Below are 23,842 nucleotides of genomic sequence, written 5' to 3' on the forward strand. Positions count from 1 at the left end.
ACAGGGCTCACAGTGTAATCCTGGCTAACTCTGGACTTGAGGCAGTCCTCCTGCCTCTCTAGTGTCGGGATGATAGATCAAGTATAAGGCACTAAATGTTAAATGCCTAAGACTAATTTTAAAACCATATCCATGCATTCGCAGGTTTCCCCCATATGGTAATTTTCAAGCGATAACATGACTAACTTTTGTCCCCTAACTAGTTGACTGCCTTAAAGAACTTTTTACATAGTTTTCATTGTAGCACTCAGGAAGCTATGCTAGGAAGGGAGACCCTCGTGTCTCTGCTTCTCAACTGCCAAGGTCATAAGCATATGGGTTCATTCCTCTCTTTCTCTTTTTTCGTCTTTGCAGTATGAAAGATTAGACCCAGGCCTCTACTGTGGAGCCACTGTTCAGTCTAGTCCATCCATCTCTCTTTCTTGAAACAGGATTCACTATGTAGCCTTGAGTGCTCTGGAGCTCACTGTGTAGACCAGAATGGTCCCAGACTCACGAAAGTCCACCTGCCTCTGCCTCCTGAATACTGGTAGTAAAGAATGTCCCACCATGGCCGGGTCATCCAGTTTTTAATAATCTCAGTTGCTTTTGTGTTTTGGTAGCTATTGTGAACAGTATACAGACTGGGTTTTCTGTAAGAGCCGCTAGTGCTTCTAATCGCTGGATTATTTCTTCAGTTTGAGCTTTGTGCTGTATGTGGAATGGAAGTATTTTTTGAGGTCACCAGTAGGTGACCCCAGACACCAACTGCCAGCATATTTTGGGACTTTTGATGTGAGAAAGGGTCTACCTGTGTAGGTGAGATTGACCTTCAACTTCAGGTCCTCTTGTCTCATCCTCCCAAGTGCTTGGATTACAGGCAGGTGGCACCATGCTCAGTTTATAGGAGCTTTTTACACACTAAAATTCACTTCACATTCACCATAGGAATTTTTCTGAGTTTATTCGCCTGTGCATTTGGATGTTTCAAAACTTAGGAGTCTCAGATTTTTGTATAGTTAAATCCAATAGTCTTAAGGATTTTTGTTTTGTTTTTGTTAATTCTGATAAAAAGTGATTTTTAGTTGAATTTGATACCTACCTTGGATACCTGGGGATGTGGCTTAGTGGTAGAGTGGCTAACCATGAGTTCTATCCTGAGCATTAAAAATAACCATCTTCGGGTGGAGTAGAATCAGTTCCTGTAGTTTTTCTGTTGCTTCTGTGTTTAATTGGTGCAGTTATAGGAGAGATTAACTCGTTTTTGGCATTCATTTGATGCCATCAGTTTGAATGCTTTCTCCCCCCTCTCGGTGGAGTACAGTGTCTTTTTTCTTACGTTTTATATTGAGTATTTCCAGACTCAGTAGTTACAGTTTCAGCCAGTGTTTAGCTCATACCTGTAATGCCTAATTTTTAGGAGCTGAGTCAAGTCTGCAATACAATAGAATTGTCTTGACCTTATCTCTAAACAAAACAACTAAAATAGTAAGTCAGTAAGACAGTTGATCAGATGTAGAGCATATGCTCTACCTATGTGAATATGCCTGGCATGTGTTCAATCCCCAGCACCAAAAGAAGGAAGTGTGAAACATCATGTAGGGAACTTTGGGAGCACATAACAAGAGTGACAGAAGGAGAGGTGAGCACGGCTGGCTACTAAGTGGACAGTGGTGTGTTCTTGCTGCGGTTCATGGAAGGAACCCTTTCACATTTCAGGAAGTTTCATCTGCTTAGTAGGCAGTGTTCCTTTATACAACTGCTGACTCAACACCAGTCAAGAGCTCCTGTATTAGTTAAGCTGATATCTCTGTGTTTAAAATATTTTTGCATAACAATTTTATTATAGAGAAAATACTAATTAATATTAAATTATTGTGATGTGGGCATTATTCACAGAGTCAAAATTCCTAAGAACCTTGCTATTGGGTGATCTGCTAGTTTCATGATTATGAATAGATTAGTTGCTCTGTTTTAAGAAAGAACTCCAGTGTTTTTCATAGTTTGTCTAGATGAAAACGCTATTTGTTTTAGACTGCTTCTGAAAGAAACTCTTACTGAGGTTTCTTTTTTTTTTTTTTAGTTTTTCCGAGACAGGGTTTCTCTGTAGCTTTGGAGCCTGTCCTGGCACTAGCTCTTGTAGACCAGGCTGGCCTCGAACTCACAGAGATCCATCTGCCTCTGCCTCCCGAGTGCTGGGATTAAAGGCGTGCGCCACCACCGCCCGGCTCTTACTGAGTTATTGAGTTCTTTTAATGTATTTAGTATTTTTAGTATGTACTTGGCATTTTTAACATTTTGAAGATGATTGTCTTTCTAAATTTAATTTATTTATTAAAAATTTCCACATTGCCAGGTGGTGGTGACGCAGGCCTTTAATCCCAGCACTTGGGAGGCAGAGGCAGGTGGATCTCTGTGAGTTCGAGACCAGCCTGGTCTACGAGAGCTAGTTCCAGGACAGGCTCCAAAACCACAGAGAAACCCTGTCTCGGAAAAAAAAAAGAATTCCACATCCTCCCATTTCCCTCCCTCTCCCCTCACTCCCCCTCCCCCTCCCTCTCCAGTCCTAAGAGCAGTCAGGGTGCCCTGCCCTGTGGGAAGTCCAAGCCCCCCCCCCATCCAGGTCTAGGAAGGTGTGTATTCAAACAGACTAGACTCCCAAAAAGCTAGTACATGTAGTAGAATCAACATCCGGTGTCATTATGTGCTTTGATTTGTTTTTGTTTGTTTGTTTGGTTTGGGTTTTTTTGCCTAAATACATGTTTGTGTTGAGGATATCAGAAACCCTGGGACTAGAGTTACAAACAGTTGTGAACTGCCATGTGGGTGTTGGGAATTGAAGCCAAGTCCTCTGGAACAGAAGCCAGTGTTTTTAACCACTGACCCATCTAACCCTTTTTGCTTTCTTTATTGTATACATGTGAGCATGCACCACAGTGGGTATAGTAATCAGAAGGATGATTTTTTTCTCCTTCCTTGAGAGTTCCAGTAATGAAACTCAGATTTTTTTTTTTTTGTCTGCTGAGCCATCTCTCACCTACCTAATAAATTAAGTGGTCATTTTTTATGACATAATTTGTTTGATAACTGGACTGAACGTTCATTAAGGTAAAATAATTGACAGTTGTCTTCATGGACTTAGAATTGGTTCCTAGTTACACACATTGCTTTCCCTTTTTGGAGTTTTGGGTGAGGGTATTGAACAGGGTATTCTGTAGTGTTGTAATATGCCGTTCGTTGGTTCCCGACCGCTCAGCCCCAAAATAATCACACAGAAACCATGTTATTTGCAATACTGTTTGGCCAATAGCTTAAACATATTTCTGGCTAATTCTTACATCTTAATTTAACCCATATCCATTAATCTGTGTATCACCATGAGGTCACAGCCTACTAGCAAAGTTTCAGCGTGTCTGTCTTGGGCGGAGGCTCCATAACTTCTCTCTGACTCTGCCCTTCTTTCACCCACCATTCAGTTTGGTTTTCCCCACCTACCTAAATTCTGCCCTATTAACAGGCCAAGGCAGTTTCTTTATTCATTAATGATAATCAAAGCATACAGAGGGGACTCCTATATCACTGTAGCCCAAGCTGTCTTGAAACTCCCAGTGTATCCCAGGCTAGCTACAAGCTTATAATAGTCCTTTTTATGAGTGCTAACATAACAGGTGCTATGCCTGCCTCTGCCTCTTAATTCTTGGCTTTTTGAGACAGGATTTCAGTCTGCATCTCAGGATCTCAATGGATAATCCAAAGCTGGCCTGGACAGCAGTCCTCCTGCCCCAGACACTACTGATGTTGATATTACGGGCATGTGCCACCACACTAGGCTAAAGTGGAATATTCCGTAGGATATTTTCTAGTACCAAAGTTAAAGAAGGAGAGGAATTGCAGAAAATCAAGTTTATTTCCCACCATCTTCTCACATAGACCAGCACACACAATAAACATACGAAAATGACCCTTGGGGGGCTGGAGAGCTGGCTCAGAGATTAAGAGCATTGCCTCTCTTCCTAGAGGTCCTGAGTTCAATTCCCAGCAACCACATGGTGGCTCACAACCATCTGTAATGGGGTCTGGTGCCCTCTTCTGGCCTGCAGACATACACACAGACAGAATATTGTATACATATTAAATAAATAAATATTTTTTAAAAAAATGACCCTTGGGCATCATGGCACACCTTTAATTCTGACATTCGTCTGGCAGAGGCAGATGGGTCATTAAATTTGAGGCCAGCCAGGGCTACATAGTGAGAGCTTGCATGTGTGTGTGTAATATAATTTTTTCTTTTTAAAATTAGAGAGGATCTAGTGACCTGAGTTTAAACTCCAATTCTCACAATGGTCTTCTCAACTAAGCCATACACACAAAAAATATAATAAATTTGTTTTTAAAAAGAACATAGGATCTCACAGAGACTAACAACATGCACAAGAACTGTATAAGTTCAAGTCTGACGGAACCCCAGCAAGAAGGAAAAGTCTCATCTCATCCCTAACTACAAAGAAGCTATTTTTCAGTTGATGATGGGGAAAGGGAAAATGAATTTCATCCAGTGGGTGACACTGGGTATTAGCAGGTACATTCTAGCACATGCACCATGCCTAATAGTAGTTGACCAATATAAAATGGACTTCATGGGTTTTTTATTTTATGTTTTGTTTTGTCTTACTGGATTTGTTTAGATTTGACTGGATTTTCAGTTGTTTTGAGCGGAGAACGTGAAGTTTGGGGGTTTGGAGAATGTGGAGGAAATTGGGAGGGTGTCTTAGTTCGGGTTTCTATTGCTACAACAAAACACCGTAGCATCCTCCTTGGAGAGGAAAGATTTATTTGGCTTACTCTTTCTGATCAGAGTCCATCATTAGAGGAAGTTAGAACAGGAATTCAAGTGGGACTGGAGGCAGGAGCTGATGAAGGGGCCATGGAGGAGAGCTGGTTATTGGCTTGCTCAGCCTGCTTTCTTATAAAACCCAGACCATCTGTCCAGGGATGGCACCATGCATGTTAGACTGGACTCTCTTCCCCATTGATCACTAGTTGAGAAAATACCTTACAGCTGCATCTCATTGAGGCATTTCCTCAACTGAGACTCCTCTGATGGCTCTAGCTTGTGTCAAGTTGACACACAAAACCAGCCTATACAACGAAGAAAGAATATCATACGAAAAAATTAATTTTAAAGGGGGATATTGATTTTTGACAAATCGGATCTCTTCTGAAGCAATGAGAGAGAGAGAGAGAGAGAGAGAGAGAGAGAGAGAGAGAGAGAGAGAGAGAGAGAGAGAGTGTGTGTGTGTGTGTGTGTGTGTGTGTGTGTGTATGCGCATGCGCGTGCGTGCGTGCCTAGATATGTGTAAGGGCTTGGTTTTAGGAAACACACGCTCTTTATATGTTTATTGTTTGTGGGTAATTGTGTACATCTGTGGGGGTTTTGCGGGAGAGGGTGATTGGTTTTGTGATGCCTCTTGTGGACCAGGATGGCCTTGAACTTAACTATATACCCATTATTGACTTTGAATTTCTAGTCATCCTGCCTTCCACCTTAGTGGGCTAGGCTTACCATCATATATCACTGTACCCAGCTTAACATGCCGCTGGGAAGCTAACCTAGTTTTGTATGTGCTGAGCAAGTACTCTACCTACTAAGCTACATCATCAGCACCTTCCTCTTACTTTCAGTCACCTCTAGATACTTATAATACCTGAAACAATGTAAATGCTATATAACAATGTGGTAAAAGTGTTGTGTGCACATTATTTTTCCCCCCAAATGTTTTCAATCCATGTTTGGTTGAAAGCATGGATTCAGAAGACTGGATGTATTAGTTTTTTCTCTGTTTCTTAAATTGTAAAGCTGTTCTTTTTTGTTGTGTTTGTTTGTTGGGTATTAAACTGAAGTTTGGGGTAGACTAGGCAAGCATTGCTTGCCATATAATTTTAAAATGTAAGAAAGAACTTAATCTGCCGGGTGGTGGTGGCGCACGCCTTTAATCCCAGCACTCGGGAGGCAGAGGCAGGCGGATCTCTGGGAGTTTGAGGCCAGCCTGGTCTACAAGAGCTAGTTCCAGGACAGGCTCCAAAACCACAGAGAAACCCTGTCTCAAAAAACCAAAAAAAAAAAAAAAAACAAAGAAAGAACTTAATCTAATTTCACCATTAAGGTCTTTTATGAAGAAATGTACTTATCTAGCTTTTAAGCAAGTCTACTAGGTTTACAGGATTGGGGATATCAGGTTGCTTAGCAGGACCTGAGTTTGTTCTCTTTTGTCTCCCATAGTGTAATAAGAACGTTAATTCTTGATAGTAGTGTATATCCATCGATTACACAATAAATAGAATTTTTCTTTAAGTTGATAGTCTGGGATTTGGTTCTGTTGGTAGAGCTTTTGTCTAGCATGCATGAAGCCCCAAGTTCCATCCCCAGCACTAGACAAACTGCTTATGATGTGGCACCAATGGAGATGTAGAGGCAGGAGAATCAAAAGTTCAAGGTCATCCTTGACTATGAAGTGAATTCCAGGTCAACCTGGCCTTCATTCATGTCTTATCAAAAAGTTGAGGAAGAGGATAAACTTACCACAGATATTTTCTTTTTCAGCTGCCTTTCTAACCCAAACTGTGTGTCTTGATGACACAACAGTAAAATTTGAAATATGGGATACAGCTGGCCAAGAACGGTACCATAGCCTAGCACCAATGTACTACCGAGGAGCGCAAGCAGCCATAGTTGTGTATGATATCACAAATGAGGTGGGTATAAAATCTACCCTGAAACCAGTTTGAATAATCATCTTAGTATTCAGAATTTGGTTAAAGATTTTTGGAAATTCCTTTGTAGCCAGTCATAACATTTCTGCCAAAGCTTTTGTGAATGAGATATATATGAAGGTATCTAATTGATACAGGAGTCCTAAGGATTTTCTTCCCAGAGAGTCATGCTAGACTAGTGCTCTCAACCTATGGGTCACAACCCCATCACGGGGGTCACCTAAGACCATCCTGGATATCAGATACTGACGTTATGGATCATACAGTAGCAAAATTACAGTTATGAAGTAGCAATAAAAATAATTTTATGGTCGGGGATCACTACAACATGAGGAACTATATTAAAGGTTCACAGCATTAGGAAGATTGAGAACCACTGCTCTAGAATTTTTCAGCCTTGTCTTATAGAAGCTGCTTCTTAACTCTGTTTTGAGCCTGTGCCAAATAACTTTTTCTTTATTTAACCAGGAGTCCTTTGCAAGAGCAAAAAACTGGGTTAAAGAACTTCAGAGGCAAGCAAGTCCTAATATTGTGATAGCTTTGTCAGGAAACAAGGCTGACCTAGCAAATAAAAGAGCTGTAGACTTCCAGGTATGTGCAATTTTACTTTAACTTACAAGCATATTTTTTATAAATACTTTTAAACCATGAAAATAATTGAAAACGCAGGCTTTTAAAAAAACAAATACAAAATACATACATACATACATAGTGTCAGGGATATAGCTCAAATGTAGGCAGGTGGATGGATGGGTGAGTGGGTGGGTAGATAGATAGCATTTGTCTAGCATGTATGTGTGTGCCTTGGGTTCTATTCTGAGCCACTGCATAAACCAGAGATTGTAGCACATATAATAACCAGGGGAAATAGAAGCAGGAAGATAGTCTGGGCCACATGACACCCTGTCTCTTAACCAAAAAATAATTTCATGAAAGATTAGAGAAATACTACTCTGTACCTTCCATCCCTCCACTCTCATATACACACCTGAGAAAGACTAATGTTCTTCAGCTTCCTCATGTACTACATATTACTTATGTACTACATATATTACTACACGTACACGCAGACATATGCATACACATTTAGATAGCTATCCTTTAAAAGAAATTAAAAAAATAGAAGTTCAACTGCTCTTCATTCGAGGCCCAGCAATGTGACTTAGCACATAAAGGTTCTGAGTTCTATGCCTAGAAATGCAGATTGTCCTCTGACCTCCATATGCATACTGGCACATACATACCCCAAGCAAAGGCATACATACATGCATACACACATACATCTAAATAAATAATAGTATTGTGTATGTGTAAAAATAACTGTTTGAGTCAGGCATGACAGTGCATCCCTATTATCCCACCACTTGGGTGGCAGAGGTAGGAGGATTACTACAAGTTTTAGACCAGCTTGGTCTTCTGCACAGTTACATGGCAATCAGGGCTGCACCCATCTCGGAAGAAGAAGAAGTGGGGAAGCCTCAAGTGTATGAGAGGCCTCATGGGCAAAGGTACTGTCAGTCATGACATTCTGAATTTCTGGAACTGAATACTGACTGCCTGCAAGTTGTCATCTGACCTCTAGTGTGGTCTCCTTTATCTCCAAATAAATTAGTGTAAAAAGAATTTTTTTAAGACTTCCAATTTGTGTATATTTAAGATAATTAATTCAGAATATCCTCCACTATAAAAGAGTGTATAAATGAATGCTAGTCATTTAAAAACAAATGGTTCTAGATTTATAAAAACTTTCTATTTCTTTCTCATAGCTGTTGCCTAATATGTAGATCAGTGACAGAATTCTTTCTTCCTGACATTACAGGGATAGAAAGGAAGCTACTGTTGCATGTTAATCAGAACACTTTGCACTTGTAGCTTCATTTAATTCTTAAGACAGCCATGTGAAGTCTGTTTTCTGCTATGCTGTCCAGTCAGTTAAGCTCCCCAGCAAACATGTTAGAGAGCTTCAGTTTTGTTCAAAAGTGGCCCTGTGCTCTAACAGCTCAAAGGGGCCTCAGTTGTTCCTATTCAGAAGAGCTGTGGGGACCAAAGGTAACAATACAGGTAAGTTGGAAAGTGTGACAGAAATACAGGACAGTTTTAATTTTGAAGGGAATTGTTCATAATATAGTTGGAATTTTAATACTGTATGTCATTAAAAATTAAACATGAGGTTATTCAGTAGTTGTTTACAGTATTAAGATATTGGATTTCCATTTTTAGTGCAAATTCTATCTTTATCTTTAAAGGGCATAATAAAAATTGCCATTGAAATTGAAGTGATGACCAAAAGTCTCATAGGCAAAAAGTTAATGTTAAAAAAAAATATGGTGAGCCGGGTGGTGGTGGGCACTCCTTTAGAGTGAGGCAGAGGCAGGTGGATCTCTGTGAGTTCAAGGCCAACCTGGTCTGCAAGAGCTAGTTCCAGGACAGGCTCAAAGCTACAGAAAAACCCTGTGTCGAAAAAACAAACAGCAACAAAAAATTATTGTACTTGCTGTTTCTTCCTTTGCCACAGCATAGTCTCTGGCTGTTAGTAATAAGTAATCAAGTAAGAGAGTCTATAAAATAAAGCAGGTACAGTATATGTTCAAGGGAAAAATCTTTTTTTTATGAACAGGAAGCACAGTCCTATGCAGATGACAACAGTTTATTATTCATGGAGACATCAGCTAAGACATCAATGAATGTAAATGAAATATTCATGGCAATAGGTAAGATTAATATTTTCAAATGATAAGCAAAATATATTGGATATTTGGTTCATGCCCTCTAAAACATTACTTGGTTTTCTTAACTGATGATACTGTTTTTTTAGATCCTTTCCACTAAACACTATTTTGTTAGGAATGCTGTAAAGACTGGTTGGGAAGCAGGACATAGTGGCCAGCCTGTACATAAGACCCTACCTCTTAGTATGGTCTTAATGGAGTCTTAGAGTGGGGGAAGAAGAAAAGATTTGATGGACTGTCAGAAGGTTGCTCCTCCTCTCCCCTCCCCCCTTTACAATTTTATGAATTAAACTGAGGGTCTCCAGCAATCCCTGTGCCTACCACTGACCTACATTCCCAGCCCCAGTATTGTCAAATTTATTCATGAATTCAGTGAATATTGGATTATATAATACAGATGAATTAAAAGTTGATCTCATAGATTAGAGGTAGATTTTCCAAAGGTTACACTGAAAAGTCCGAGCAAATAACAGTTTTTCTGTGTACAATAGTACCTCTTATCTACAGGGATGCCTAAACTGTGGGTAGCTTAACAAGCTTTTAATTTGGTACTTTTTCTGTCCTAAGTATATCAAGAAATGGAATAGCAAAAATAGCATAGATTTCATTCTTCCCATTTTTACAAAGATTCTCTTCTGCCTGGGAAAGGGATCAGACCCCAAACTTTAAATATGGTTGTCAAGTGCTATACTATTGAACTACATCTGGGTGTTGAAAATTGTTTTCCAAATTTGAGTTTTGTTGATGGCTGAGTTCGAGTTTAGTCTTGGTATCTATCTAGGCTGGACTAGAATTTGTGCCTCAGACTCCTTAGCGCTGGGTTTATAGATGTACCAACAGGCCTGGCATGGAAGTTTCCTTTTTATTGTATTTATTCTTTATTTTGATTGTTCTGTTGTTGCTTTGGGATAGGATCTGAGGATGACCTTGTACTTGTAAAGTTTTGTTTTTCCGAGACCGCGTTTCTCTGTAGCTTTGGAGCGGAACACGTCCTGGAACTAGCTCTTGTAGATCAGGTTGGCCTTGAACTCAGAGATCCACCTGCCTCTGCCTCCCAAATACTGGGATTAAAGGCATGGGTCACCACCACCTGGCTTTTGTGCTTTAAAGGTCATTCTAAGTAAAATAAGTGTTACTTGAACATAAACATTGTGATGCCAAGGTAGTCTGATAACCAAGCTGACTACAAGTAGGTAGGTAGTTGGTACATATTATTGGTGTGTTAGACAATGATGGCAGGAAGGTGGAGACAATGTAGGAGTTCAGTATGTGTCTTTTGTTTCATACACACCTGCACACAAGTGCTCTTGTTTGTGTGAGTATACATAGAAGCCAGAGGTTAGCGTGGAGATGTTTTCTTGCACTATTTCTCCATGTTTTATTTCTAAACATTTATTTTGTGTGTGTTCCACAGCACCAATGCGGAGGGCTAAACAATTTCTGGAGGTCTACTCCTTAGACCATGTAGGTTCCAGATATGGAACTGATGGCATAAAGCTTAGCAGTAAGCACCTTTACCTCCTGAATCATTGTTTTGAGTCTGAGTCTTTCAATGAACTCTGAGTCATTGAAAATCCTAAGATCATTCTTTTCCTACATGGTCCACCCCCCAGTGCTGGAGTTACACGTTCATGTTTTTATATGGGTGCTGAGGATCCAAACTCAGAACTTAATGGTTACACAAAAGCATTCATTAACTGAATCACTGTATAGCCAAAGCTAGCCTGCAACTCCAGATCTTCCTGCCTCAGTCTCTAAAGTGCTGGGATTGTGGAATGGAGCCACCATCCCCACTTTACAGTTGTTTAAGACTTATAGGCTGGGGAAGTAGCTTTGTGCTACAGCACTTGTGTTGCATTCCCAACTTCCACAGTTTGTTTCAAATTAAACTCCTTCTTTAAAGAAATCCCCAGTGTAAATGGAACCTTGCTCTTTCCTTGATAGTTAGACTCTCAAATCACATGATACAGTCCAATTAACAGAAACTGTCCTTTTGCTGATTACTTCCTTCCTCCTCTTGATCTCAGTCAGATGTGAATAGAGAAAATCCTTAGAGCAGTAGGCTGGAAGGAGAAATTATGCACATTCCAAAACCCAACTCAGTATTTATTATAATACAGTCTGCAGTGAGTGCTAAGCTTATTCTGTGTTCTTAGTACTATTGTTAATCCATTTCCTCGGCATTGCTTATAAATAACATCTGACTGAACATTCGTTTTTATTGTACTTTATGGTACCATTTCTATAGCCAAACATAGGGTGGCTCAGTGAAAACTTTTTTTTTACAAACGTCAGTGCTCACTGGACCTGCTTCTAGCACCTGAAATTCTGAAGATAATATTGATACAGGGAAAAAAACGAAGGGTTAAAAAATGCAGGATGAGGGTGTATGGCTTGGTGGTAGCTGTTAACTGTGTAAAGTGTACAAGCCCCAGGTTTCCTAGTACAAAACAAACAGGGTCCAGAATTCCAGGTGGGAATTGGATATAAAGTACTATTCTTAGGAATATTGCTACTTTGTCTCAGGATTAAGCCATGGATCTAGCAGGTGAATTTTTAGTGGGGAACATACTCCACAGAACCACTATTAGTTGTATAGAACGCACAGAGCTATTTGTTGTATATATTAAGTCTCACTATTGGTAAATTAGATGGAGGTTCTCATAGCCCAAGAGGGAAAAACTTAGATGTTTGAAGGGTGTGGAAGCCAGGAAGGAAGTAAATGCTGTGTGTCATATAATTCTGTTTGCTGATTAGGTTGCACAGTAATGGACAGGTTTGGTTGGGTTGATGTGGTGGTTATATTGATAAAATTTGTTCATATCTTGACTTGTTCTCAGAATTATTTGGGACAAGCCAGAGAATGTTATGTGAGCTTCTTTATAAACTTTATAGCTGGTCATGGTCTGTTGACTGGATTCTATGTCTTGTTTGGTTTTGTTTTTTAAAATGGAGTCGTAATATGCTACTCAAAGCTAGTTTTAACCTCCTCAGCTCAACTGATTATCACAATTCATTCTCCAGAATGAACCATGAGAATTACAGTCATGTCCCACCATGTCCACCAGATTGTATATAATAGAAATTTAATGATTATGAAAGTCTGAATGTAGCTAAGTGGTAGTGGCCTTGCCTAGTTTGCCCGTGAACCAGCACAACACAAAGTATTAATAATTAAGAAAAATACGTTATTTCTAAGGGAATTGATATAAAAATTGCGTATAGTTGTAGTTAAATTTAAGTTTAAATGGTATGCTTACAGTTGGCCTCTACCTACTCCTTTGCAAACACTAAGCAATTAAATTCCTTTAGTACAGCAACCAGCAGGATCCTTTTTGTGGGTTATTTGGTGTTTTGCTTTGCTTTGTGGCATTTAGTAGATAAATAAGCATTTGAAAAGAACAAACATAAGTCAATCACTTGAAACTTTGGAGATAACCCAACTGGAAAAGTGTATTATAAATAAGCAGGTCTAAGTGATTTTAATATGAGTATTATAATTTTATTTTGGTCCTTTCTTTCTTAGCTAAAAAGCTGCCAAAGAATGAACCACAGAATCTAGGCGCAAACTCGGCCAGAGGACGAGGAGTAGACCTTACTGAGCCTGCACAGCCAGCCAGAAGCCAGTGTTGTAGTAACTGAACTCCAGTGTGAACTTCCTAAATGGCAAAACCCGTGAAGTGGGAGCATTTAGCCGGCCCAGTGTGACTTCAAAAAAGAGACTTTTGGTAGAATCAAGTTTCTAATACTGAATTATTTTGAGTGTTTTTGACTTAATTTTTAATAACATGCATGTGTTCTTCCGACTAATGTTTCGGCAGTAGAAGGGAAAATGAGAACTGTGTACAATTTGTTCCATGGGAAAGTGGATAAAAGGGGAACCATTTATCTCCAGTGGGTGTGGACCCACACTTAACCCAACCAGTCTTCAAACTGGTATAATAGTCAGGTGTGAAAAGAATTACTAATGTGAGCTTTAGAAAAACGTTTTTAGAAGACTAAAAATATTTATGCTTAGCAACAGAAGCCAAGCAAATGGTAATTTCTTCTATTGTCTAAAAAGTGTACATTCCACATAATAATAAAATAATCCTAAAACAGTCCTACATCTCCAGAAAGAATGAATATTAGTGATATCTTACTCAGTCCTGTTATTTCTTAATATTTGATTGAAAAGAAGTCATGTGTAACCCCATCTTGTTTTAGGAATATAAAACTGATAAATGCATTTTAATGGGTAGTGGTCCCTTCATGTGAGCTCTTCAACAAAGTGGAAACAAACCAGGTGTCTGATTTCTCTTTAATCACTGTTGGCCATAACATAGAGGTCTGTCTGGAGCAGGGAAGGAGCTCTGGTTCCTTTTGGACATGATTAGTCAGTGCACTAACAATTATGTACATTCAAACTTGATTTTAAATATGATCTTCAGCTGTACTGTAAATAGAGTACTGCGTTGTAGTTTCCTTGTTTATTATTTTCTGTAATATTTAAGAATTACCTAAGCATATACAAAATGTACAGTTACTAAAACAGCTAATTATTTGTCTCCTGTAAAAGGAAGGGGCTTTGCTGTTCTTTCATGGCTCGAACCATAATAAACACTGTACCTGCAATTTGTAACATAAGTATTACAATGTTCTTAGTAATAATCTTGAAACATTGTTTTTCAAAGTCCATTTAATTTTGATCAGTATATTGCACTAATTATTTTAGGTATTTTCATTATATGAAATATACCATGTGTCAGATGATTTAATCTATTTAAGTGTTGATCTGCTAGCAGAACTTGTACATTTTACAGTAACTCAAAATTAGTAAGGAAAACAGTTCACCAGTGTTTAGTTTTATATTGAGGTGCTCAGGTTGGAATAAAGTGGTATAAAAAGCAACACTGAGGTTTTTTTTTCTCTTTACATAAAGAAGTGAGCATAACACATATAGTATGTAACTGGAAGCTTTTGTATTTTCTTCCTGTTCTTATGAATGAATCTTACAGTCATGATCTGTCCTAGAGTCTAGAGCACTGAAATCTTTGTGGTACTGTTTGCTGCTCTGGGTCTTGGAATGTTTTTATGTCAGCAGCTGATACTCACTCCCATTGAGTAACATTACCATAACAGTGATGCTGTTTCTGGAACCACCTTCTAAAGCAGCACTTACAAGTTCACAACCAATGTACTCAGCTGCATCTTCATAGAAACTCTTAGCATATAGTTCTTTCTTGCTTCCCTTCTTACTGTCTATATTGGGTAAACTGTTAGTTTCTTTCTTGCTACAAGGGTCATAATTACTCCCTTCTGGAGAAAATGTTTCTGCATTTTTAGCCTGATGAATGCAAGCTTCAGAATATATTGAATCAGACGGCCTTTTCATTAGATTAGTAGTTGACATACCTTCTTCATATCCAGGTTTGTACTGGTACAGCACTCGGATGTTACTGTCTGATGGGGAAAGAGGCTTGTTAGATAGCCAGGACTTGTTTTTAGGGCCAGAAACATATGTATCTTCATATGAATGAAACAAGGTTATTACTAGTGCGGTGACTTCCTTCTTGTCCAGAACTTCCCAAAGCCCATCAGTGGCTACGATGAGAAACTGACATAGATCATCCAGAGGGACAGAAATTGTTTGGGGTGCTGGAATAATGAACTTCTTCAACGTGAGGTTCCCATGAAATCCAAGACCTCTGGTGGTCTTTATGAGCCCTTCCAGGAGGCCATTTGAACTGATGACTGCTCCTCTCTGAAGGACTCTTCTTCTCTCCTTGCTGTTTCGTGTCGAGTGTTCTTTTGTCAGGCAAAACCCTTTTCCATTTCTGCATAAGACTGCTTGCACATTACCTAAAAGGAAAGGGTGGGTTTTTTTTTTAAAGAGAGTTCTAATTATCAGTTTGTGTAAAAATATGCTACTTATTCTATTTCAATACTAAACACAAAGTATACCATGTAAATATCTTTAGAATACATAAGCTCAGCACTGCACAAATATGATTTTGAACTGGGAAACCACCTAATATTTGAATATCAGTGATAACCCAGTAGCATTTAAAATAACTAAAACTACAGGTCTTGAAAATTAACTTCTAAATCAAATTTTTATGAAACTATTAAAATATGATTTTTACTATTAACACCTATGTAGCAGATTTTTGAAATATTCAAATAAAGATTTTTAATGACTAAATTATGTGTATATGTGGGTATGTGCACATGAGGAGGGCAGAGGCCAGAAGAGAGTATTGGATCCCCAGAGCTGAAGTTATAGTTGGTTGTGAGCTACCCGATATGGATGCTGGGAATTGAACTCTAATCCTCTGGGAAAGCAGCAGGTGTTCTTAAAGACTGAAACATCTTTACAGCAGTGGGTACTTTTTTTAGTTAAAAAAAACAAAACAACACAAAACTTTGAGGATTGGAGAGAGAACCCAGCAGTAAAGAGCACACAGTGGCAGAGGAAAACTTCAGGTCTAAGAAAATCTGATGCCCTTGGCCTCTGTACCTGTATTTGTGTGTACAGACCCACACACATACACATAACAATAACAAATCCTTAAAGGAAAGTTGCCAAGCCTGATAAACATGAGTTCCATTCTAGGATCTCACGTGGTGAAACTGGCTTCTGCGAGTTGTCCTCTGACCTCCATACATACATAGGTGCACACAGAGACACACAAAGTTTAAAAAAAATTGTAATTGGTCAAAGTTAAAACCCGAATGTATTTAGGATGTGGATGATAAAATTGTTTTCTGTACCATAAGTTCTATAAAAATTCCTATTAGGGAAATAGGCAACCACATTAAATCCTGCAGTTGAAAACTGATGGCAGTATAATATGATTGTAGTTGAGATGGTGTTTACATCATATTGCTTCGTTGACTGAAAGAAGAGTGAAACAAAGCATAGTCCCAGAGGACTGAAAAGATGAGTAGTCAGCAGTCACCTGGCATAAAACCAGATAAAGAAATTCTCTGAAGCAGCCACAAGGGGGATCCACATTCTGAAGAGAAGAGCAAGAGTAACAGACAGCAATGCCAGCCAGGCCGAATGGAAGCAGGTTCCAGCAACAGAAAATCCCGCCAATCGAATTCCACACCACGTTGAGTATTTCTTTTGAAAATGAGAGGCAAATGATATGGGTGGTGGATGCCGTTTTACTTAGTACTTAAGAGGCTGAAGCAAGTGGATGCCGATGAGGTTTAGGCCATCCTGGGTTACATAGTGAGTTACAGGACAGTCAGGGATATATAGTAGAGAAACTCTGTCTCAAAAAAAAAAAAACAAAAATTTATCACCAGGAGACAGACATCACAGAGACCAAGGACATCCTCCAGATGAGAAACACCAGATGAACAAGTCTAAAAGGGAGTTAAGAACAAGAGGAGTATGAGTTCCTAAAGGATGCAACATTTTTTTCTTATTGAAATATATAAAAATAATGGGCTGTTGTGGTAGTTTGAATATAGTTGGCACCCATAAACTCAGGGAGTGGCATTATTAGGTGTGGCCTTAGTGGAAGAAGTGTCTGTGGAGGCGGCCCTGCCCAGTGAGACAGTCCACGTCCTATATCTTGTAAGATGTAGGACTCTTGAGCCACCTTTCCAGCACCATGTCTGCCTGCACGCAGCCATGCACCATCATCATGATAATGGACAGAACCTCTGAACTCGTGAGCTGCCACCTTTATATTAAATGTTTTCCTTTATAAATAGAGTTGGTGTGGTCATGGTATCTTCACAGCAATAGAAACCCTAATCAAGACAACTGCTGAAAAATCTAATACAATGCAGAATATGTAATCAAAATATGGCTGAGCCATACACACCTGTAATCCCAGCACTCTGGAGTCAGAGATTCCAGGATACCCTAAGACACCTAGAAAGAGTCAACACAAAATATGGTGCAGAGAGCTGGAGCAGGGGTAAACTGCTTTTACAGAGGATAACAAACAGATGGCAATGTTGAAGAAACATGGACAAATAGAACTTTTAGCTATTGCTAAATGAATAGTGTCATGGCATCACCATTCTGGAAAACTGAAAGTTTCACTCCCAGTATATGTATTTTTGTATTTTAATCCTGTAAGAATTTAATGAAGTAAAGAAATAGAAGGTCAAGAAAAATTATTAGGTAGAATATAAATGATAAGGACAAAAACTTAGCCAGAGCTGATTATAGGCTGGCATTCCAGTTTTAAGAGGCTAAGGTAGCAGGATTACAAATTCAAGGCCATCCTTGAAATGTAGTGAAATCCCATGCTAAAGCGAAAACAACAAAGTGGGCTGGAAATGTAGCTTGGTGATAGGGGGTTTGCCCAGCATCTTAGCCAGTAGAAAGCCAGGAAAACTGAAGGAAAATGGCTATTCTACTGTTTGACACACGTGACGACTGAGTATGAAAACAATCAGGGTGCTTGACCAGCATGCACAAAGGTTTTACTGGCAGTACCAAGAATTGTGGCATATGTCTGTAACTCCAGCTCTCGCTCTCAAGAAGTAGAGGCAGGAGGATCAGAAGTTCGATGAGATCCTCCTGGGTTACGTAGTGAGTATGAGGCCAGCCTGGGATACAAGACTCCTGGCACCAAAAGTTGTCCTAACAGTTATAATGGACCAATCTGAGCAAGTATGCTGAGAAAAATCAACTTTGCAGTCTCCACAAAGAAGGCAGTGGGCTGTTCCTTATGTCTGTTTTTTGTTTTGATCTAGCTATCATAGGTATTCATTTTTCACATATATCAACATCTCTATTACTACCTCATTTGGAAATTTTTTAACTAAAGTATACATGTGTATATATGTGTACACACTAAATTTTCATATATATGTATATGTATACAAGTAAATGTATATATACATAAATATGTGTATATATGTACAATATATGCGAGAAAATGTGTGTGTGTGTGTGTGTGTGTGTGTGTGTGTGTGTGTGTGTATCCATCTGAAGAAGTCAGAGGTCAATTTAGGATTCAGCGCTGTTCTTCCAACATGGTTTCAGGGATTGAACTCAGGTTGTCATCAGACTTGGCAGCAAGTACTTTAACCCTCTGAGTCATCTCACCAGTCACATTTGGAAAAGTTAATACTTTGTCACATTGGACATGACTTATAACATTTTCCTTCAAGGCTGAAACATTCCATCCTGCAAAGACCACTCCTTAAGCAGAAAGGCAACAACTCAAAATAGCTTCAGGAAGTTCTTGCAATTTACCAGACTCATTAGGCCCCTCCTTCCCAGCGTAAGCTATAAAGCTGCCAAGAGTCACACTCTGACAAACCAAGCTGCAAAGATGAGACAAGTTGCAAAAAGGCGGTGAGGCCAGACCATCTACTTAGAAGAAGCAGAAACTAGCCTATCTGCCTGGAAAAGGTTTAGAAAAGAGTCACTTGGAAAGGACAGTCTTCAACCTGTTGAGCTGCCTTCAGGTTGTGCAGTGTGCTCCAAGTTCCCAGCTTTTGTGAGTGTGTTGGTGTGGGCTTTGGTGACGCAGCTGGCTGTGAATTATTTATGCTCCTGTAAGTAACTCTTCATCCATATTCCTGTAATTTACCCTAGTAAAGCTCATTGGATCACCAAGTTGGACTTTGATGGTATCAGTACTTTGCTCTATTATGGGTCCCTTATCTGGGGTGAGTAGATGTGTGTGTTGTGTCTCCTGAAGAAGAGTTTTGTCACACAGTAATATCAGTGCCTATAAAATAGTTAAAAAATTATTTTTGTTCCTGAAATCTATTTAAACTGAGGTTTTTGTTTCTTAATTGTTGGTTTTTGGTTTTTTTTTTTTTTTTTTTTGGTTTTTTCGAGACAGGCTTTCTCTGTGGCTTTGGAGCCTGTCCTGGAACTAGCTCTGTAGACCAGGCTGGTCTCGAACTCACAGAGATCCGCCTGCCTCTGCCTCCCGAGTGCTGGGATTAAAGGCGTGCGCCACCACCGCCCGGCCCTGTTTCTTAATTGTTAAATGCAATGTCTAGGTATTAATAAATCACTAAGTGACTAATTCTAGAAGCAAGAGAGGTTTTCTGTGGGCATTTACAATATTTAGGTGTCAAGGATACACACCAGCATTTGCAATGTGTAGTACCCCAGAGATGATCTGTGAGGTCTTCTGGGAATGAAAACTCTCAACGCCCTGCTGGTCTGGTTTTGTCAAGTCCTTACTAGTATATGGGTTCTTAATTGCACCCTCTACTATACAAGTGAGTGCAGAGCAGCCACTCCACCGAACCCGAGAAACCTCATTCCTTCCGAGCCGTAGAAGTCTATCCATTCTCCAAAACGCCTTTGCAAAGATTTTGTGTATCTCCTCATATTCCCGTCTATGGGTTCTGAAGGTTTTGTATATGGAAGAGATAGCCTCTTCTTTGGCTCTGTATTCTTCCCTGAACACAGTCTGAAAGGAATCGATCAGTTGCTGCTGCTCAGCTGTCATTTGGTAGGAAGGATCATGTTTAGACAGTTGATGGAGAAGTAAAACCTGGAACTCCTTTGATGCCATGTCCGCTGCTGCACTGCCATGATGGCCATCGAACAAGCCAAAAAAGCACACATTGGCTTTACCACCAAAATCGTTCATGACTGTGAATTTACCATTCGGGTCAGCTTTCCAGGTGGAATTGCTGTTGCCACAGATGGCTACCCCTTTAATCACCAGATGGGAGATGTTTGGAGAATGCGTGGAAGTGTGGCCAACCTTATCACAAAGTCTGAAGTATGATGGGACTTGTTTTTTCCAAAGCAGCTCAAACGCATAATTCATACTCTGAAGGACTTTTTCACTGAACATGAAGGATGTCATTAGTTTAGAAATCACAAACTGTCTCTGCATACTGATCACTGAGGGCTTTGGTTTCTTCCCTCCCATCCACTGGAAACCCAGCATACTCAGAGCATTATGATGTTTCTTATGGAGAAAAGTTCCAGCTGTGTTGATTTCTTGGTGGCAGACAGAGCAGGGGAACGTGACCTCTTGACCGTTACTCAGCTGCTCGATAGACTCCTCATGGTCACTGGGGGTTCTTGGTATCTTAGGCTTTCCTTTTTTAACACGCTTTTTTTTACTTTGTGTCAGCGACTTGTCCGAAGCAAATGTTGAAGATTTTTTATTCCACTCTTTTGTTCTCCAAAATACTCTGCAAGAAAGGTGAAATATGTTTACGGATCAGGAACTAGAGAGGTAGCTCAGTGGTTTGGAGCACCTATTCTTACATGGGACCCACATGAGGTCCATAACCATCAATAACTCATTCCAGGAGATCTGATGGCCTCTTCTGACCGCTGTGGACACTACTGCATGCACATGCAGACAAACCAAAGGGTGTTCAATTAAAATAGTTAAGTCTCAAGTAAAAAAGTAGGACCTTTTGGTCACTACTGGACCTAGGGCCTTGTATGTGGTGGGCAAGTGCAGTTTTTCTTTGGTATTTGGAGACAGGGTTCCTCTGTGTAACTTTGGAGCCTGTCCTGCAACTTGCTTTGTAGCCCAGACTGGCTTCGAACTCAAGAGATTCACCTGCCTCTGCCTCCTGAGTGCTGGACCAAGGCCAACATCCCTTTCTCTTGGGGAGAGGACCAATAGTGGGCTTTTGACAAAATAAAAAGAGCCCTCCTTTCGGCCTCCCGCTTTGAGTCTCTCTGACATCACCAAACCATTCACCTTATATGTGGATGAGAATAAGGGGGTGGCAAAAGGGGTGCTAACTCAGGCTGGGGCCCTGGAAGAAGCCAGTGGCCTATATCTCCAAAAAGATGGACAGTGTGGTGACAGGATGGCCCCCTTGCCTCTGTATGGTGGCCGCAGTAGCCACCCTGGTCAAAGATGCAGATAAATTGAACCACTGACTATAATAGCACTCTATGCCATAAAGACAGTTATCCTCCAACCTCCTGACAGATGGCTCTCGAATGCCTGAATAACCCACTACCAGTCACTATTACTCAACCCTGAACCCTGAATCCTGAACGGGAATGCGACATCACTAAACCCAGCCACCCTGCTCCCCAATTTGGAACCTACTGTTTGTGTACCTCATGACTGCCATCAGATACTAGCTGAATACCATGGAACCAGGGGAGACTTGACCGATTGCCAGCTTCATGATGCAGATCATACCTAGTTCACGGATGGCAGCAGTTTCCTCAAAAAAGGTAAGCGTAAGGCAGGGACAGCTGTGGTAGATGGACAGACAGACGCTGCCACCAGGGACCAAGGCAGGGACAGCTGTGGTAGATGGACAGACAGACACTGCCACCAGGGACCTCTGCTCAAAAAGCAGAGCTAATAGCCCTTACCAAGGCCTTGGAACTAGCAAAAGGACAAAAAGTAAACATCTATACAGACATGCATTTCCAACTGCCCACATTCACAGGGAAACTTATAAAAGGAGGGGATTGGGGGCTGGAGAGATGGCTCAGAGGTTAAGAGCATTGCCTGCTCTTCCAAAGGTCCTGAGTTCAATTCCCAGCAACCACATGGTGGCTCACAACCATCTGTAATGAGGTCTAGTGCCCTCTTCTGGCCTGCAGGCATACACACAGAAAGAATATTGTATACATAGTAAATAAATAAATATTTTTAAAAAAAAGGAGGGGATTACTAACCTCGGCTGGAAAAGAGATTTAAAATAAGACTCAAATCCTGGCATTATTGAGGGCCCTCTTCCTGCCAAAGAAGGTGAGCACTATTCATTGCCCAGGGCATCAAAAGGGCAATGATACCATTTCCAAGGGGAACCGGATGGCCAATGAGACGGCTAAAAAGGCCGCGTTGAACTCAGAAATATTAGCCCTGGCAGAGGCACCTCCCTCCACAGATTATTTCCAATATTCCGCCCAGGATCTAGAGACTATCCAGAAACTTAATGCGAACTTTGATGAACAACAAAAAGCTTGGAAATACCAGGAGAATCGTGTTACCCAAGAAAGATGCCTTTGAGCTGGTCAGCCAAATGCATCGATGGACTCATTTAGGACACAAAAAGATTAAATCTCTAATGAAAAAGACAGATTTTTATATTCCAGGTCTTAACTCCCTCATACAGCAGGCAATGTCAACTTGCTTCCCCTGCACCAAGGTAAATGCAGGGCGTCAAAATGCCCCGGAGGGCATAAGAATAAGGGGAGACCGACCTAGTACTCATTGGGAAGTAGACTTCACCAACAAAACTGGGAAAATATGGTAATAAATATCTCCTAGTGTTTATAGACACCGCTGGTTGGACAGAAGCTTTTCCCACCAAACGAGAGACGGCCCAATTGGTAAAGAAGATACTCCTAATGCCGGGTACTTGGTTCCCGATTCAGGAAGATGGTGGGCTTGTAATATGGGCCTGACGCCTTGTGTGGCAACTTCGGTTTTTTGATAACTCCAAGGGTTACTGTATGCTCGTTCAACTAGTACTTAGGGTCTTTTATGATTCTGCTGACACATTTGAAGATGAATCTGATGAGCACCTGAACCACTATCAGCGGGAGCCTATCTCCCTGACTCTAGCAGTAATCGTAGGCCTTGGAGTTGCAGCCAGTGTCAGCACTGGTATTGCTGCTCTGGTGGAGGCTCCCCAATATTATAATGAATTAAGGACAGCCATGAATGAAGACTTAAAAGCCCTAGAACAGTCCATCTCTAAGCTTGAAGAGTCGATGACCTCATTCTCTGAGGTGGTGTTACAGAATAGGTGTGGATTAGACTTGTTCTCCAAGAAGGAGGACTCTGTGCTGCCCTAAAAGAACAACGTTGTTTTTACGTAGATCACTCTGGTGTAATCAAGGATTCCATGGCTAAGCTCAGAAATAGGTTAGATAAACGACAGCGAAATAGAGAGGCACAGCAAGGCTGGTATGAAGGATGGTTTAATAGCTCCCCATGGCTCACAACCCTCACCTTCGCTATCACTGGTCCCTTAATCATTCTGCTGCTTCTTTTAACCTTTGGACCCTGCATCTTCAACCGACTCCTGATGTTCGTTACTCAAGCTTTACTATTAACCCAGCAATACCAGACCCTTAGAAGAGATTCCAAAAAAAAAAAAAAAATCCCAAGATTGGGATATGACCCAATCAAAGGGGACGGGGGAGGGGGGGTGAAAGACTCTGGCTGGGCCACATCAGCTAAACCCCGCCCCTAATCCTTCCCTACTCCTCCTCTGGGAACCAGGAACCTGAGAATCACCCACACATGCGCTAGCTTTGGGTACTTGTGAGTGTGTGTGTGTATGAATGTGTGTGTGTATGTGAGTGTGTGTGTGTGAATGTGTGTGTGTGAGTGTGTGTGTGTGAGTGTATGTGTGTGAGTGTGTGTGTGAATGTATGTGTGTGTGTGTGAATGTATGTGAGTGTGTGTGAGTGTGTGTGTGTGAGTGTG

General features: G+C 40.5%; 2 protein-coding genes across 4 annotated transcripts in view; one reads left to right on the forward strand and one right to left on the reverse strand.

Moving 5' to 3' along the window:
• The window catches only part of Rab5a (RAB5A, member RAS oncogene family), a 27,274-nt gene extending 12,902 nt beyond the window's left edge, over positions 1-14,372 (forward strand). For all 3 annotated transcript variants that reach the window (XM_075980978.1, XM_075980979.1, XM_075980980.1), the window contains 4 exons: positions 6,584-6,735; positions 7,222-7,344; positions 9,371-9,464; positions 13,009-14,372. In XM_075980978.1, coding sequence (XP_075837093.1) covers positions 6,584-6,735; positions 7,222-7,344; positions 9,371-9,464; positions 13,009-13,124 — 485 coding nt within the window. In that variant the 3' untranslated portion in view covers positions 13,125-14,372. The remainder of the gene's footprint in view (positions 1-6,583; positions 6,736-7,221; positions 7,345-9,370; positions 9,465-13,008) is intronic.
• Pp2d1 (protein phosphatase 2C like domain containing 1) lies at positions 13,771-22,124 on the reverse strand. Its single transcript, XM_075979162.1, has 3 exons — positions 22,081-22,124; positions 19,543-20,612; positions 13,771-15,323 (listed from the first exon to the last, which is right to left on the reverse strand). The coding sequence occupies exons 1-3, from the start codon at positions 22,122-22,124 to the stop codon at positions 14,554-14,556; spliced, it is 1,884 nt and encodes a 627-aa protein (XP_075835277.1). The 3' UTR covers positions 13,771-14,553.
• Positions 22,125-23,842: the final 1,718 nt, after the last annotated feature.

The sequence above is a fragment of the Microtus pennsylvanicus genome, chromosome 7 (assembly GCF_037038515.1).
Source record: "Microtus pennsylvanicus isolate mMicPen1 chromosome 7, mMicPen1.hap1, whole genome shotgun sequence".
Lineage (NCBI taxonomy): Eukaryota > Metazoa > Chordata > Mammalia > Rodentia > Cricetidae > Microtus > Microtus pennsylvanicus.

Coding starts and splice junctions, on each gene's coding strand:
- Pp2d1 (XM_075979162.1), bottom strand. CDS start 22,124: ATGCCAGGATTTGAGTCTTATTTTAAATCTCTTTTCCAGCCGAG. Junction 20,613..22,080: donor AAATCTCTTTTCCAGCCGAG/GTTAGTAATCCC, acceptor CCTTTCTTGCAG/AGTATTTTGGAGAACAAAAG. Junction 15,324..19,542: donor ACTACACATTGCAAATGCTG/GTGTGTATCCTT, acceptor CTTTCCTTTTAG/GTAATGTGCAAGCAGTCTTA.